This window comes from Rhinoraja longicauda, chromosome 13 (assembly GCF_053455715.1).
Source record: "Rhinoraja longicauda isolate Sanriku21f chromosome 13, sRhiLon1.1, whole genome shotgun sequence".
Classification (NCBI taxonomy): Eukaryota; Metazoa; Chordata; class Chondrichthyes; order Rajiformes; family Arhynchobatidae; genus Rhinoraja; species Rhinoraja longicauda.
In genome coordinates this window covers 23,675,666-23,693,585 of record NC_135965.1, presented here as the reverse complement: position 1 = coordinate 23,693,585, position 17,920 = coordinate 23,675,666, and the positions used below count along the sequence as shown (strand labels likewise).

The 17,920-nt window shown below is 42.5% G+C and overlaps 1 protein-coding gene across 2 annotated transcripts in view; it reads right to left on the bottom strand.

The window, feature by feature from the left end:
* The window catches only part of ccdc50a (coiled-coil domain containing 50a), an 81,549-nt gene that overhangs the window by 6,070 nt on the left and 57,559 nt on the right, over window positions 1–17,920 (bottom strand). The window contains exons 8-10 of one of the 2 annotated variants that reach the window (XM_078410580.1): window positions 17,299–17,436; window positions 12,948–13,024; window positions 3,695–3,795 (exon numbers count right to left, since the gene is read on the bottom strand). In XM_078410580.1, coding sequence (XP_078266706.1) covers window positions 3,695–3,795; window positions 12,948–13,024; window positions 17,299–17,436 — 316 coding nt within the window. The remainder of the gene's footprint in view (window positions 1–3,694; window positions 3,796–12,947; window positions 13,025–17,298; window positions 17,437–17,920) is intronic. The other variant, XM_078410581.1, reaches the window with a different exon arrangement.

Here is a 17,920-nt window from a genome sequence, read left to right as displayed (position 1 = left end):
TTCTTCTCCGGGTGCAGGTTTCTAATGGGGAGGCCAATTTTAAATGGCCTCCCCTTTATTCTTAGACTGTCCCCTGGTTCTGAACTCCCCCAACATTGGGAACATTTTTCCTGCATCTAGCTTGTCTAGTCCTTTTATAATTTTATACGTCTCTATAAGATCCCCTCTTATCCTTCTAAACTCCAGTGAATACAAGCCTAGTCTTTCCAATCTTTCCTCATATGACAGTCCCACCATCGCAGGGATTAACCTCATGAACCTACGCTGCACTGCATCAATAGCAAGAACGTCCTTCCTCCAATTAGGAGACCAAAACTGCACACAATACTCAAGATGTGGTTTAACCAGGGCCCTATACAACTGCAGAAGAACTTCTTTGCTCCTGTACTCAAATCCTCTCATTATGAAGGCCATATATGAAGGCCATTCATACCTCGTTATGAAGCCAATGTAGTGTCTTTGATTAATAAGTGAAACAGGGATAATCCAGGAAATGATAGGCCAGTGGGCCTCACATCACTTTGTCCAGAGCTTTCTACACTGTGGACATTTAAGTACTTGTCAAACATATTGTGGAAGTAACTTCCCACATCATCTCCTTTAGTTTAGTTTACTTTAGTTATACATCATTGAAACATGCCCTTCAGCTCACCGAACACCAACCAGCGATCACCCGTACACTAACTCTATCCTACACACTAGGGACAATTTACAGAAGCCAACCTACAGACCTTCATATTTTTGGAGTATGAGGAAACTGGAGCGCCCGGAGAAAACCTATGCGATCACACCAAGTTTCTGGTGCTGTAAGGCAGCAGCTGTACTGCTGCGCTGCTCTGCCACTTGTCAACTTCCTTTCTCAAATTCCTTTTTAACCTCTTAATCTATTATGCCAAAACAATACCTCCACCAGATCTCACCTCAGTCGCCTACAAGGAACACAAATACACCCTTGTCATGCATAATGGAAAATCATGACAACTATCTTTGATCTATCCCAGCCTTTCCAAGTACACTTGTTCATACCCATCAGAGCTACTTCCAATAACTTCCCAATCTCTGATATTACATTCACAGGCTGCCCGGGTTGAAGAGATGGACCACAATCACCGCGCCTGTGGGCAAAGATTTCAAAGCCTGTCAAGGCCCCACCGATCCAGTCATGCTGACCAAAATGCCTCATCTAAGCTAGTCCTATTTACCAGCATTTGGCTCATATCTCTCGAAACCTTTCCTATCCACGTACCTGTCCAAGTGTCTTACTAATGCAATATTTAACAGGGTTCCTTGGACTTGCTGTCCTTACCCCTCACCCTATGAGAATGCATTAACCCTGAACCTTCCTTGCTTTACTTCTGAATGACTCTCATTTGCCCCAGGTACACCTTCACACAAGTAGCTGCTCCCCGTCGGTTGGTCAGGTCATATCTTATGACACTGAAATTGGCCTTCCACAATCCAGGACCTTGGCCAGCATGGATCAGTTGGGCTGAAACGCCTGCTTCCGTGCTAGATGACTATGACCTTATCTTCCAGGCTATCCTTATCGCTGGCAGGTGGGATTGCAAGAGATAGGTAATGGATGGAGTTGGTGGGTTGAAGGGCCCGTTTCTGTTTGGTACAACCCAATGACTCTGGTAGGTCACATGTTCCAGTTCCCCGTGTGGGGTGACAGGCTGCTCCAGGCCCTGGCCCATTGTTCCTGGATGGAGAGCTCTTAATAGGGCCCGACATCCAATATCATCTCCAGGCTGCTGGAGTGTGGCATCTATAGCTTGGTGAGCTCACACAAGGGCTGTGACACAGGGGAGATCCCACATTCGATCATCTGTAGTGTTTCGACCCGAAATTGCGTCTATTCTTTTCTCCAGAGATGCTGCCTGACCCGCTGAGTTACTCCAGCCTTTTGTCCCACAATGGACTGTTCAGTGAACTTTGCAACTTTGCCAAAACGTGGCAACACTTGTGTACTGCCTAAGTGAGGTCTGCTATATGCTTTTACTGTGTTGTATGCATAACAACACATTTCACTGTGCCTTGTCACATGTGACAACAAAATATAATTGAATCATTGAATTGAGGATTATTAGCTGCATGTTACACGACTGGGAATTTAATGTGCACACATGGGATTGGTTAAAAATGTCTTAAAATCAAAAGTTTTACATTTAGAAGAGCAAACCACATGTAAAGAATTAAAAGCAGTGAAACCAACTAAAATAAACAAGCTCCACTTACCTTGCTCCTGATATTTCAATGGGACCATTGTGTGTATGCCAGGTTTAGTCTGGAGCTGGCTTCAGGGTCTAGCTTCCCAGTCGGACTGTTGGGAAGTCGGCACAAGGTCAGGCTGCCTGGTCCAACTCCAAGTGGAATCTGCCTGTGAGGCTGGCAGCCCAGCAATCGGCTGGGAACCAGGACTTGTGCAAGGAAACCATGGGAAGTCCCAACATCAGCAATGGCGTGGGACATGACCCAGGCTACAACTTCTGCCAAACCCCCTTATTTTGCTTATCCGTGAGCACATCTGTGCTTTTCACCTCAAATATTCAATCATTGTACTGCTTTTGGCTAAACACTGGGAATTATTTTTTGAGATGGAGCACAGAAACAGGACCATCAGCCTGTTCCAGGCTGGGCCTTCCGTCTGAAGAAAGAACAACCAGAAATGTTACTTATTCCCTTTCTCCAGAGATGCTGGCTGACCTGCCTAGTTACTCTAGCATTTTGTTTGTGTTTTCAGTATAAACCAGCATCTGCAGTTCCTTCCTACACATTCAGCCCACCATGTCTGTGATGACCAAGTTGGCATATTGTGCTAGTCCCATTTATCTGCGTTTTTGCTGCATTTGGCCAAAATCCCTCTGAACCCTTCCTCTCCATACATCTGAACAAACGTCTTTAAAAGATCACAATAGTTTTTTCCTCTATAGCTTCCCCTGGCAGCTCATTCGAGATAGAATAGAATAGAATAGCCTTTATTGTCATCCAAAAACATGTTTTTGGACGAAATCACGTTACCCACAGTCAACAATGAGAGGCAATAAAAAAACACAATAAAACACACAATCACAAAACCTAACATAAAACAAAAAACATCCATCACAGTGTCTCCTCCAGTCACCTCCTCACTGTGATGGAAGGCCAGAATGTCTTTCTGTTCCCTGCCATATTCTCTCACGGTCAGGCAGTCAAAATTGCCACGTCGGGGCGGTCGGGGCTCCCGACATTGAAGCCCCCGGCGGGCGGTGGAAATGCGGGATATGGACTACCCTCTGAGTGAAAAGGTTGCCTGGTCTGACATATCATATAATTATATTGTATAATTTGAAAAAGAAACAAATGTAGTAGTTTCAGAAAAGCAGTAGTTTCAGAATTTTCCTTCTCAACCCTATTCTCCTGCCTTCTCCCCATAACCTTTGACGCTCTGACTAATCATGACTATCAATGTCCGCTTAAAAAATACCGAATGACATGGCCTCCACCGTTGTCGGTCGCAATAAATTCCACAGATTCATCACTTTGAGCATTTTCTGGTCAATGTCTGCAACACCTGCAGTCCTTTAAATAAATAGATCATTTAACTTTAATAAACCAGGTATTCTGGAACTGAATCCCATTGATGAAACTATTGAAGTTCATCCCGGGAGAGTTCCATACCCCAGCCAGTGTTCCCACCACCACTGTACGCTACCTTTCTGTGATGACTCTGCAGACCTAGGGCCAAGACGTGAAGGACGCTGTGAGCTGAGCCTGTGGTCCAAGTCTTCAGACCCTGCTCGATGGGCAGGAAGTCTGCAGGACAAAAAGTTGTAATAAGACTGACTGAATGAAGCCACATAAAAAATCTCTCAGTTGATTCCCCAATACCTCCAACATTACAGTGCCAATCAGACATCGGACAGCAAGACTGGGAGAAGAGATTTACTTTATATGTTAATTAACAAGGCAAATAAATACCCCCCCTCCCCCCCTCCCCCCCCCCCCCCATGTCTAAAGTGCATCCACTCACACGCCCCTTCACTGCTCACCAATGTTAGCAATAATGCTATTCGGTAATCAATTCTCAAACTTCAGTCAAATTTGGCTCTAATTTTAACTGTACAGATGACCTCGCACGGGTACCAAAATTCACCCTGACAAAATTCACAAATGATTATGAAAATATCCGAGGAACATAATAAAAATGTGCTGTTTTGAAGTCAATGTGAAAAAGTAAATAAACACAAATTTTTAAGGTCTCATTTCTTGACGCATGCATTATTTAACATTGTAATGTCAACTATTTTCTATGAATGTAATCCTGCCCCGTAATTTAATCTTGGAGGCGTTATAAATTACAACAGGGAATTGAGGATTAGTTTCATTGTTTAATCTGAAATTCAGTGAATTTTAATAAGGTGTGACCCAGAGAATCTGTTTAAAATTTCAGCTATTTACAATTTCTGTCGATTATGAAGGCACTGAGTGTGATGTATCAAAATTCGCTGAAGATACCAAGATAGGCGAGAACATGAACCGTTAAGATATAGTCTGATGAGAGACAGTGAAAGGTTCACTATTCATTTCATAATTGTACCCACTTCTACCACCACATCTGGCAGCTCCACCTTCTGTGTGAAGAGGTTGCCCATCAGGTCCCCATTAAATCTTCCCCCTCTCACCTAAATCTTTGTCCTCTAGTTTTAGACTCCCCTACCCTGCGAAAAAGACTGTGACTCAACGTTAACACTGCCCCATACGATTTAATTCAGGGACAGTTTCTTCCCAGTTGGTATCGGGCAACTGAACCATCCTATCACCAACTAGAGAGTAGTCCTGACCTCCCATCTACCTCATTGGAGACCCTCGGACTATTTTTAATCAGAGTTTACTGGACTTTATCCCCTACATCTTGAATCTTTACACTGTTGATGGCTTGATTGTAATCATACATAGTCTTTCTGCTGACTGGATAGCAAGCAACAATAAAGCTATTCACTGTACCTCAGTGCACGTGACAATAAACTAAACTAAACAGCCTTCAGCCTGCTTTGCTCCAGGGAAAACAGTCTATCTGGTCTTTCCCTATAACTGAAGCCATCCAGTCCCAACAACATCTTCACAGGCAAGGCTCATTCACACCCCTTAGCGGTAGATTCAGAGCCTCACTGTATGCACGCGCATGTGTATGCGTGCTGAGCAACAACACCTGCTAAACTCATTCAACTGTGTGTTCATTATATGCAGACGACATATTATTATATATTACAAATTCGCAAATTAGCATACCAAATATACTAAATTTAATAGAGGAATTTGGTTCTTTTTCAGGATATAGAATAAACTGGAACAAAAGCGAAATTATGACGATAAAACCTCAAGAGTCGATACATTTGCTGAAATTTCCTTTTAGAATTACAACAGAAAAATTTAAGTATTTGGGCATCCAAATTACTAGGAACTATAAATCATTACTTAACGCAAATTATATGCCTTTATTAACTAAATTAAACGGGTTGATTAAATTTTGGAAAACACTGCCAATGTCTCTAATAGGCAGAATAAACGCGATAAAAATGATCTTCTTACCACAAATATTGTACCTATTTCAATCAATACCAATATACTTACCTAAAAAATTCTTTAAAAAATTGGATTCTGATATTATAAATTTTATATGGGATTATAAATCACACAGAATTAAAAAAAAACACTTGTGTAAATCTAAAGAATCAGGGGGACTGACACTCCCTAACTTATTGTATTATTATTGGGCAGTGAATATTAAAAATATAATCTACTGGTTGGACAGTTCTGCCCAACAGGTAGATTGGATAAGAATGGAGAAAGAGGATTGTTCCCCTTACAATATAGGAGCGATCCTTCTTTCCCCGATAAAACTGAACAATATAATATATAAGAAGAATCCAATTATTCATAGTATAATACGAATTTGGAAACAAATAAAACTAACTTTAAAATTAAGAAAATTATCGTTTCTTTCTCCAATAGCTAATAATCCTTCATTCAAACCATCTATTATTGATACAACGTTTATCCATTGGGAAAGAATAGGAATCAAAACGATGGGAGATATGTATGAAATGGGAATTTTTTTACCATTCCAACAATTACAACTAAAATATAATTTGAAAAGTAATCAATATTTCAAATACCTTCAAATTCAAGATTATTTGAAAAAATATATACAAGGATATCAAACCTCAACCCCAGACTTATTGGAGGAAGGAATGAATAGAAAGGCAGAATCAAGCAATTTAATATCTTACTTATATAATATAATTCTAAATATAGAAACACCAACGACAGAGGCAATTAGAAGGGACTGGGAACAAGAGTTATTGATAAAAATTCCGAACGATAGATGGGATAAAAATTTATTATATGTAAATAAATGTTCAATGAATGTAAGACACAACCTAGTTCAATTTAAAATTTTACATAGATTATATTATTCGAAAACTAGACTGAATAAAATATTTTCAAATGTTTCCCCCATCTGCGACAAATGTCTAACTCAAAAAGCCACTATAGCACATTCCTTTGTCTATTGTACAAAACTGTATAAATTTTGGAATGAAATTTTTGGAATTTTTACAAAACTATTTAACACAAAATTGAACCCCAGTACAGAATTGATTATCTTTGGATCAATGGAAGAGGGAAGTAAACTAACTATATTCCAAGAAGCTTTTCTTAATTACGGTCTAATAACAGCAAAAAAACTAATACTCAAATTTTGGAAAAACGCACCTACGCCAACATTCAAAATGTGGATTTCAAGCATGTCTGAAACGTTACATTTTGAAGAAATGAGATTCCTCCTATTAGGCAAAGTAGACCAATTCTTAAAGATTTGGTCTCCTTTTATCAATTTTTTGCAAGCATATGGTGCAACATAACATAACCTTAGAAATTAAATGGTTTAGAACCGGGTGACGGATGGGCAAAAATACGAGATAGGTAGATCTCCCCTAATCTTTCTTTTCTTTACTGTCTTCTTTTCTTTCAATCTTTTAACTTTTCATCTCTATCCTTTATTTCTTTTGCTTTCTGTTTCTACTCGCTTGACTATCTATTCCGACACTCTTTATTTCTTATTTCTTTCTTCTCTCACTGTTCTTTTATTATTAAATCAAAAGTATGAAGTTGTACAAGAATGGAAATATGTATTTATGTATTAGGTACTCAAGTACCACACTATTGTACTTACTTCTAACAAAAATAAAATTTTTAAAAAAAAAACAAAAAAAAAACTGTGTGTGAGCTGTAAGTCCTAGACAGGATGAAATGATTGCTAAAAGTAGGATAGACCTCAGGTAATTTTCCTCTGTTAGGTTGTTATGCTCTTATTCTCTGGCACTGCTCCCATTGATGGGACAAACAAGGTGTATCAATTCCTGAGAAGGGCAACTGTTTAGGGAGGGGCACAGGAAACTCGGTGCATGAGCCAACATTTCTGCATTTGGAACTTTGACTTAAATTTGGCTCAATGCCTAGGTTATTTTCAGAATTTCATTCTTGGAGAACTGGCAACACTGGGTCAGCCAGTTTGAGAAAAAAAAAGTACCTTTCCATCTCTACTCCCTTCATCTGGCAAGAGAAAAGGCAAGGCAGCTGGATTTAGTAACTTGGACGCACCTATCAAGTTTGCTGAGGCATCCCAAGTAATTGAGGATTCCATGAGAGGTTGCACGGATAAACAATATTAAAGGAATTTCAGTTCAATGTCAAATCAGGGAAAATAAGGAGAGTTAAATTTGATGGTACAATATATAATGCATGAAGTATTTATAATTGGTGAAACTAATTTCTTTCATTCGAAGAGTTTTGATTTTTGACTGGGGGATAACAAGAGTCAGTCATTCAGCATGAAACAGGCCCTTCCCTCAATTCCTTGACTATGATGCTCCAACTAAACTACCATATTTGCCTACATTTGGCCCAAATCACTCTTAAAAGTTTCATATCACTATACCTGTCTAAATATCTGTTAAATGTTCCTGTACCAGGCCTGTTTCTCACCCGGTCACTCCCTATCTTCCCTCCTTTCTGGCAGCCCGCTCAGAAGTTTGAAAAGGCATTCAGAAACAGTTTATTCCTAGTTCTTATCAGACAACTGAACAGTCCTCTGATCAGCTAGAGTGCGGTTGAGACCTCCCATCTACCTTGCTAGAGAACTTTGAACTATCTTTAATCAGACTTTATCAGACCTCAATGTTATGTCTTGTGCTAAATGTTGTACCCTTTATCCTTTATTTGTGCAGTGTAGATGGCTTGATTGCATTGATGTATTGTCTTTTTTTTCTCACTGAATAGCACGCAAAACTTTTCATTCTACCTCAGAATGCATGGCAATCGTAAGCAAAATTAAAACTAAACCAAAATGTTGTTATTGTACCTGTCTTAACTACTTCCTCTGACAACTCATTCCATATACCCACTGTCCTTTGTGTGAAAAAATGTGCCCTTCCGGTTCCTGTTAAATCTTTGCCTTCTTACCTTAAACATGCCCTTTAGTTCTTGATTCTCCTATCCTGGGGAAAAAGCTCTTGTGCATTCACCTTATCTATTCCCCTCATGATTTTATACACCTCTGCAGGATCATCCTCAGCTTCCTGCACTCCAAGGCATAAAGACCTAGCCTGCCTAACCTCTCCCTATAGTTCAGGCCCTATTGTCCTGTGAACAACCTTGTAAATCTTCTCTGCACCTTTCCTATAGTAGGCTGAACAAATCTGAACACAATACTCCAAGTGTAGCCTCACCAACGTCTTGTACGACTTCACCAATGTCTTATACATCTTGTAGACTTGGAGTTTGACCAATTATCCATAATGCATAAATAGTCTCAAGGTGAACAAGTTTGGGAAATAAATATTCTGGGATAACTTGATACTGAGAAAAGACATAAATGGAAACGGTTCGGGTAATAACAAAGCTTGAAACAATGGTAAGAGTAAGGAAGGACCTTGGCTTAAGTCAGGATATAGAACCATTATTGGCAGAAGGACAAAATAAATTTAAGAACGGTGGATAGGTCAGGTCGTCAGGCAGCATCTGAGGAAAACAGTGGGATCACTGATAGCTGCCCATACTCATACTGACCTCTGGACAGGGAACTGACCCAGTGACAAAGGTGAATCGTTAATCGTGCTTTGATCAGCCTTACATAATCAAATTGGCTCTGTCAGGACAAACACCTGCCATCTCAACACACTAATACATTGAATCGTTCCAGAACAGAAGGCAGTGCTCAGCCTAAACCTGCCACAGGTCATCAGGAGATAAAATTGGCGTGTCACAAATGTAATGCTACGGTGGTTATGGGAGATTTCAACATGCAGGTAGACTGGGAAAATCAGGTTGGAAATGGACCCCAGGAAAGAGTGTTTGTAGAGTGCCTTCGAGATGGATTCTTAGAACAGCTTGTACTGGAGCCTACCAGGGAGAAGGCAATTCTGGATTTAGTGTTGTGTAATGATCCTGATCTGATAAGGGGACTAGAGGTAAAAGAGCCATTAGGAGGCAGTGATCACAACATGATAAGTTTTACTCTGCAAATGGAAAGGCAGAAGGGAAAATCGGAAGTGTCAGTATTACAGTATAGCAAAGGGGATTACTGAGGCATGAGGCAGGAGCTGGCCAAAATTGACTGGAAGGAGGCCCTAGCAGGGAAGACGGTAGAACAGCAATGGCAGGTATTCCTGGGAATAATGCAGAGGTTGCAGGATCAATTTATCCCAAAGAGGCGGAAAGACTCTAAGGGGAGTAAGAGACACCTGTGGCTGACAAGGGAAGTCAAAGACAGCATAAAAATTAAGGAGAGGAAGTATAACATAGCAAAGAAGAGTGGGAAGACAGGGGATTGGGACTCTTTTAAAGAGCAACAAAAGTTAACTAAAAAGGCAATACGGGGAGAAAAGATGAGGTACGAGGGTAAACTAGCCAATAATATAAAGGAGGATAGCAAAAGTTTTTTTAGGTACGTGAAGAGGAAAAAAATAGTCAAGGCAAATGTGGGTCCCTTGAAGACAGAAGCAGGGGAATTTATTATGGGGAACAAAGAAATGGCAGACGAGTTAAACCGTTACTTTGGATCTGTCTTCACTGAGGAAGATACACACAATCTCCCAAATGTTCTAGGGGCCGGAGAACCTAGGGTGATGGAGGAACTGAAGGAAATCCACATTAGGCAGGAAATGGTTTTGGGTAGACTGATGGGACTGAAGGCTGATAAATCCCCAGGGCCTGATGGTCTGCATCCCAGGGTACTTAAGGAGGTGGCTCTAGAAATAGTGGAAGCATTGGAGATCATTTTTCAATGTTCTATAGATTCAGGATCAGTTCCTGTGGATTGGAGGATAGCAAATGTTATCCCACTTTTTAAGAAAGGAGGGAGAGAGAAAACGGGTAATTATAGACCAGTTAGTCTGACATCAGTGGTGGGGAAGATGCTAGAGTCAATTATAAAAGACAAAATTGCTGAGCATTTGGATAGCAGTAACAGGATCATTCCAAGTCAGCATGGATTTACGAAGGGGAAATCATGCTTGACAAATCTACTGGAATTTTTTGAGGATGAAACTAGGAAAATTGACAGGGGAGAGTCAGTGGATGTGGTGTACCTCGACTTTCAGAAAGCCTTCGACAAGGTCCCACATAGGAGATTAGTGGGCAAAATTAGAGCACATGGTATTGGGGGTAGGGTACTGACATGGATAGAAAATTGGTTGACAGACAGAAAGCAAAGAGTGGGGATAAATGGGTCCCTTTCGGAATGGCAGGCAGTGACCAGTGGGGTACCGCAAGGTTCGGTGCTGGGACCCCAGCTATTTACGATATACATTAATGACTTAGATGAAGGGATTAAAAGTACCATTAGCAAATTTGCAGATGATACTAAGCTGGGGGGTAGTGTGAATTGTGAGGAAGATGCAATAAGGCTGCAGGGTGACTTGGACAGGTTGTGTGAGTGGGCGGATACATGGCAGATGCAGTTTAATGTAGATAAGTGTGAGGTTATTCACTTTGGAAGTAAGAATAGAAAGGCAGATTATTATCTGAATGGTGTCAAGTTAGGAAGAGGGGATGTTCAACGAGATCTGGGTGTCCTAGTGCATCAGTCACTGAAAGGAAGCATGCAGGTACAGCAGGCAGTGAAGAAAGCCAATGGAATGTTGGCCTTCATAACAAGAGGAGTTGAGTATAGGAGCAAAGAGGTCTTTCTACAGTTGTACCGGGCCCTGGTGAGACCGCACCTGGAGTACTGTGTGCAGTTTTGGTCTCCAAATTTGAGGAAGGATATTCTTGCTATTGAGGGCGTGCAGCGTAGGTTCACTAGGTTAATTCCCGGAATGGCGGGACTGTCGTTTGTTGAAAGGCTGGAGCAATTAGGCTTTTATACACTGGAATTTAGAAGGATGAGGGGGGATCTTATTGAAACATATAAGATAATTAGGGGATTGGACACATTAGAGGCAGGAAACATGTTCCCAATGTTGGGGGAGTCCAGAACAAGGGGCCACAGTTTAAGAATAAGGGGTAGGCCATTTAGAACGGAGATGAGGAAGAACTTTTTCAGTCAGAGAGTGGTGAAGGTGTGGAATTCTCTGCCTCAGAAGGCAGTGGAGGCCAGTTCGTTGGATGCTTTCAAGAGAGAGCTGGATAGAGCTCTTAAGGATAGCGGAGTGAGGGGGTATGGGGAGAAGGCAGGAACGGGGTACTGATTGAGAGTGATCAGCCATGATCGCATTGAATGGCGGTGCTGGCTCAAAGGGCTGAATGGCCTACTCCTGCACCTATTGTCTATTGTCTATTGCCAAAGGTTTCATCTGGAGAGGTAAAGAGATTTCAGTCGGGGACACAACAGAACACAAATCTGTGCACCTGGTTCCCTCCCCAAGGCAACGAAAGAGTCATAGTCAAACTGCACGGAAACAGGCCCTTCGGCCTAATTTGCCTATGCCGACCAACATGCCCCATTTACACCAGACCCACCTGCCTGCGTTTGGCCATATCCCTCTAAACCCATCTTATCTATTTACCTGTCTAAATGTTTCTTAAACGTTGTGATGGTACCTGCCTCAACTATCTCCTCTAGCAGCTCATTCCATAAACCCATCACCCTCTGTGTGAAAAGTTGCCCCTCAAATTCCTATTAAATCGTTCCCCCACACCTTAAATGAATGAGTTTTGCATCGGATGCTTCCCCCCATCTGAATCCTGACATTCAAGTACGACCTTATGCACGCGCGCGCACAAAGACACACACACAAGCTCTTGCACACATATACTGCTGGTGTTAGAGGAAACAGCACAGGAGCGACCTTGCATATAGGAAAGCTGAAGGCTTTTATAAGGCACTGGTCAGACCGCATTTAGAGTATTATGCGCAGTTTTTGGCCCCATATCTGAGGAACAATGTGCTGGCATTGGAGAGGGGATAGAGCAGGTTTACGAGAATGATCCCAGGGATGATTGGGTTAACATATGATGAGCGTTTAATGGCACTGGGCCTGTACTTGCTAAAGTTTAAAAGGATGAGGGGGGACCTCAATTAAACTTATCGAATAATGAAAGGCCTAGATAGAGCGGATGTATCTACCAGTGGGGGAGTCTAGGACCAGAGGCCATAGCCTCAGAATAACAGGACATATTTTTAGAATGGAGATGAGGAGGAATTTCTTTAGTCAGAGGGTGGTCAGTTTGTAGAATTCATCACCATAGAAGGCTGCGGAGGCCGTCAGTGGATATCTTTAAGGTGTACGTTGATAGAATCTTGATTAGTAAAGGTATCAGGGGTTATGGGGAGAAGGCAGGAGAAAGGGGTAGAGAAGGAAAGATAGATCAGCCATGATTGAATGGTGGAGTAGACTTGGTGGGCCGAATGGTCTAATTCTGCTCCTATAACTTATGAAAATGAAAGGTGTCCTCGTGTTTACCTGGCTGGCCGTTCGGGCTTCATCGTTGACGACTCCAGCTCGTCCCGCCTGGGCTTGACGTATTCACTCGTGTCATGCTGCACAGAGAGGAGAAAGAAAGATTACCACAGCACTGCAAGACGGCACCAGCTCGCCCCCGGCCCACACAGAAAAACACTGCAGACATAATGGCGACAGGTTGTGACACTGGAACCTTCATACTGCAGAGAGAGTGCTGCTCAACAGTTCCATACTGGATCCAACTAACCAAAGACTGTGACATGGCGTCCAAGCCAGGCAACTTTCTACATGCTGGTCCCAGAAGTCGATCTGCAATCACTCATTACAATCATTCCACTTTTTTAAACCTCTGTTCTAACAGCAGCATTTCTTACTTTAACTGTGCTCTTCTTAATTTCCTCTTGGATCTGTCGATTCTCCTTCTCCTGCGACCAGTGCGGTCTACTGTGACTGTCGAGACGTGCAGCTCACAGTTATCCCAGAGTAACAACTGGAGAGCTCCCCTGACCTCCCATCTATCTCATTGGAGACCCTCGGTCTATCTTTAATCATACTTTATTGGACTTAATCTTGCACTAAATGTTTATCATGGACTGTATCTGCCTACTGTGGACGACTCGATTGTAATCATGTATAGTCTTTCTGCTGACTGGTTAGGATGCAACAAAAAGCTTTTCACTGCACCTCGTGTGGGAAAATAACTGCAGATGCTGGTTCAAATCGAAGGTATCACAAAATGCTGGAGTAACTCAGTGGGTCAGCCAGCATCTCAGGAGAGAAGGAATAGATGACGTTTCGGGTCGAGACCTTTCTTCAGACTGATGTTAGGGGAGGGGACGGGACAAAGATAGGATGTAGTGGGAGACAGGAAGACAGTGGGAGAACTGGGAAGGGGGAGGGGAAAGGGAGGGACAGAGGAACTATCTGAAGTTAAAGAAATCAATGTTCATGCGAGACCAAACGCAGGCTCAGCGATCCTTTCGCTCAACACCTTTGCTCAGTCCGCCTTAACCAACCCGATCTCCGGTGGCTCAGCACTTCAACTCCCCCTCCCTCTCCCAGTCTGACCTTTCTGTCAAGAGCTTTCTCCATTGTCATAGTGAGGCCCACTGCAAATTGGAGGAACAGCATCTCATATTTCGCTTGGGCAGCTTACACCCCAGCGGTATGAATATTGATTTCTCCAACTTCAGATAGTTCCTCTGTTCAGCATTCAATTTTCAGTAATTTTCATATTCTTTGGCCGCCTGCCTCACTTGTTGATGAGGCTGAGCAGATGCATCCTCCTCCTTACCTACATCTGTCCTGGAGAGTCCGATATCATAAAAAATATCATCTAGTTACTGAGCACAGAATCACCCATGAAAATGGGTTCTAATGGAACACCACCAGTCTGAAGATGGGTTTCAACCCAAAACGTCACCTATTCCGTTTTTTTTGAGATGCTGTCAAACCTGCTGAGTTATTCCACCTTTTTGTGTCTATCTTCAGTGTAAACCAGCATCTGCAGTTCTTTTCAACACACCAGATGTCAACTCTTTCTCTCTCCACAAAGGCTCCCTGGCCTGCTGATCATTCTGATAGATTTCCGGTCAATCCCGTACTCAAAATTTATGTTTTAAAAGGAAATCAAGGCAAATGTTGGTAAGAGAAACAGTATATTACGGCCTGAACACTAAATAACCTGCATTCACATTAAATAAAATACCAACAAAAACAGAATGCAGGCCGTGGCAAATTATTGCATCAATGTAGTCTCCTCCTATTAGCCACAAGATTGCAGTACGACCTGTTAACATTAACCATCTAAAACCACGCATGGATTAAAATCTCACAACTGTTGTGTGTTGTACGGAGTAAGCAAGCAGGAACATAGGGACTGGTGACAGAGCTGGGTAAATCCTTGGCAATTCAGTGCACATTACGGAGTTCAACTCTAATAATACACATGTATGGTGTGCTACAGTACAATGAAAATCTTGCAGCAGCATCACAGGCACATAGACTCAGACAACACACAAAAACAAATTTATTACACATAAATTGTGCATAAATTCTATAATACAGTGAAAAGAAAACTACAAAAATACACGGCATTAGTGCAATAGGAAAACAATTATAAAATAAATCTATGATAGTGTGCTTTAAGAAAGACCCCCTTCTTCCGATGGTGTACAGCATCAGATGTACGTGATCGACCCAGGGCTTGGAAGGATCACTATAACCTCCCTGCTTTGGTACTCAACTCCTCCATTCATGATCCATCCAAGATCCCAAATCCTATGCTACCTCCTCCTAAACTGTCCTACAACCTTCAAAATCTCTGTACATAAATCTGCAGACTGCTCTGCTCCTCCACACTGTAGATCCCTACCATTAAGTCTGTATTGACTTCCCTATCTCTACTGCATCATCTCATCTGCTAAACCTGCCTATTCTGTGTTCTGCTACAATTAGTATATAATTTTTCCAAATCTCCAATTTGTTGATAATTCACAAATATTGCAGTTTTACTCGGTATTGTAATACGCTCACAGTGGCAATCCTTGCATGAGTCTTCAGGAGAACCGTTGCTCCTCTCTTCCACTCTGAGAAACAATAGACAGTATAAGTTTGTTCTCAAACCTTCCATCAAGAGGTTGATAGAGTAATCGCAGTGCCATCTAGTGACACTTCTCCTCACAACCCTCTAGCCTCCACATCCAACAAACCAATCTCCCACATTCCCATGAGCTTCATCGCCATCGCACTGCCAGATCCCAGCTCCAACCCCCCCCCCCCCCCCCCTGCCCCACCAACCTCTTTCTGCTTTTGGCTGGTCTCAGAAGTGGATCGGCAATCATTCATTACAATTGCTCCACTCTTAAATCGCTACTCCAACGGTAGCATTTCCACCCTTGGACTATCTTTAATCGGGCTTTACCTTGCACTAAATGTTAATCCCTTTATCATGTATCTGTACTCTGTGGATGGCTCGATTGTAATCATGTACAATCTTTCAGCTGACTGGATAGCACGTGACAAAAAAGGTTTTCACTGTACCTTGGTATACGTGACAATAACAAGCAAAGTTTGGTCCGCCTGTGATTCTTTGGTTCACTCACCACTCCCCCTCCTTACGTTTGTTCCACTGCAATGGCAGGGGATGTAGCACCTATCCCTACACCAGCTCCTTCACCTCCATTCAGAGACCCAAACAGCCCTTATGAGACAGAGGTTTACATGCATCTCCTCCAACCACATCTATTACATTCAGACTGGAGGATGCTTGAATTAGAAAGGATGTGGCCTATTGTATGTCGCAAAGCCTAGTCCAGGCGACCATTTCGCTGAACACCCGCCAAAGCCTGCTGGATCTTGCCAGCCGTTTTAACCGCCATTCCCATACCGACGTTTCTGTCCTGGGACTCCTTCATTGCTAGGGTGAGGCCACATGCAAACTGGAGCATCAGCACCTCATATTTTGCTTGGGTAGGTTACAACCCAGCGGTATGAACACTGAATTCTCCAATTTCAGTGAAAACCCCCACTCCTCCTCATCTACCCAGATTTCTCCCCACTCCCACCAAACACCTTTCTTTCACCGCCCATCTCCCATCACCCAGTTCCTTTTCCCATCTCCATTCATTCATTTCCTACCTCACTCGACTTTGAGAGTACCCCACTTTTCTTCCCCATCATATTCCCGTCTACCAACCATCATTCCACATTTCACTCCCTGCCTCCCTTACATCAGATTCCACCATCTACATCCTTTTGTTGTTTCCACTGATCACCTCCATCCTTGTTTACCATCTCCAACCTTCTCTCTCCCACTGACTCATCTGTCAATCAACTGGCCTCCCAAGGCAGTGCAGCATAAAACCATTCACCATGCTACTTACCATGCATCAGCAAAGGTTTCTGTGTTTATAACTTTTAAAAACTCCCACTGTCCATAACTATCAGGTAGTAACAATTGAGCTGTACAGCACAGGCCCACAATGTCATGCCGAACATGATGCCAAGTTAAACTAATCTCCTCTGCCTGCATGTGATCCATATCTCTTAATTCCTGCATATCTATGTGCCTCTTAACACCACAAAACATATCTGCCTCCATCACCACCTCTGGCAGCGCATTCCAGGCACCCACTACCTTGTGTGTGAAACAACTTGCCTGGCACATATCCTTTAAACTTTGCCCGTCTCACCTCAAAGCTATGTCCTCTTGTTATTTGACATTCCCATCCTGGGAAAAATGACCAGGGACCTAGTTCTAACTAAGGGTCCAGTTAATTTCCCCCAGATTTTTCCCCCAACAAATTTGAACAATGAACCTAAAATCAAATTTCACCACGGTGCAAGGTACCTTCCTTTCTGGCTCGAGCTTCCTCCAGTCGGATGAACCTTTCCTCCTATCTTCCTCTGCCCATCGTGCAGAATCCTTCTCCTTGGATTTCCTGAGGACCAGCTTCTTCTCGTCTTCCATCAGTAACCGGGCAATCTCCTGTCCACGGCAAGCAGGCATTAGGTTTGGCCACAAAGACTGAACAAAGAACCAAGGACAACATCCACTGCATTGAACATTAGAAAGAGATGATTCAATGGTCCCAATTCTCGCTTATATTAATTGGAGAGGTCGGCCAAACTCAGGTTGTTTTCTCTGGAACATCAGAAGTTGAGGGGCATATCGCATGGAAGTATATAAAATTATGAGAGGCATAATCAGACAGTCAGACCATTTTTCCCCAAGGTGGAAATGTCAAAGATTACAGGGTATAGCTTTAAGGTTAGAGGGGAAGAGTTTAAAGAAGATGTGAGCGCCAACGTTTGTTTTAAATACAGAGAGTTGGTGGGTGCCTGGAACGCACTGCCAGTGGATGATGCTGGAGGCAGATACAATTGTAGTGTTTAAGAGGCTTTTCAATAGGCACATGGATATGCAGGAAATGGAGGGATATGGATCATATGCAGGCAGAGGACATTGGTTT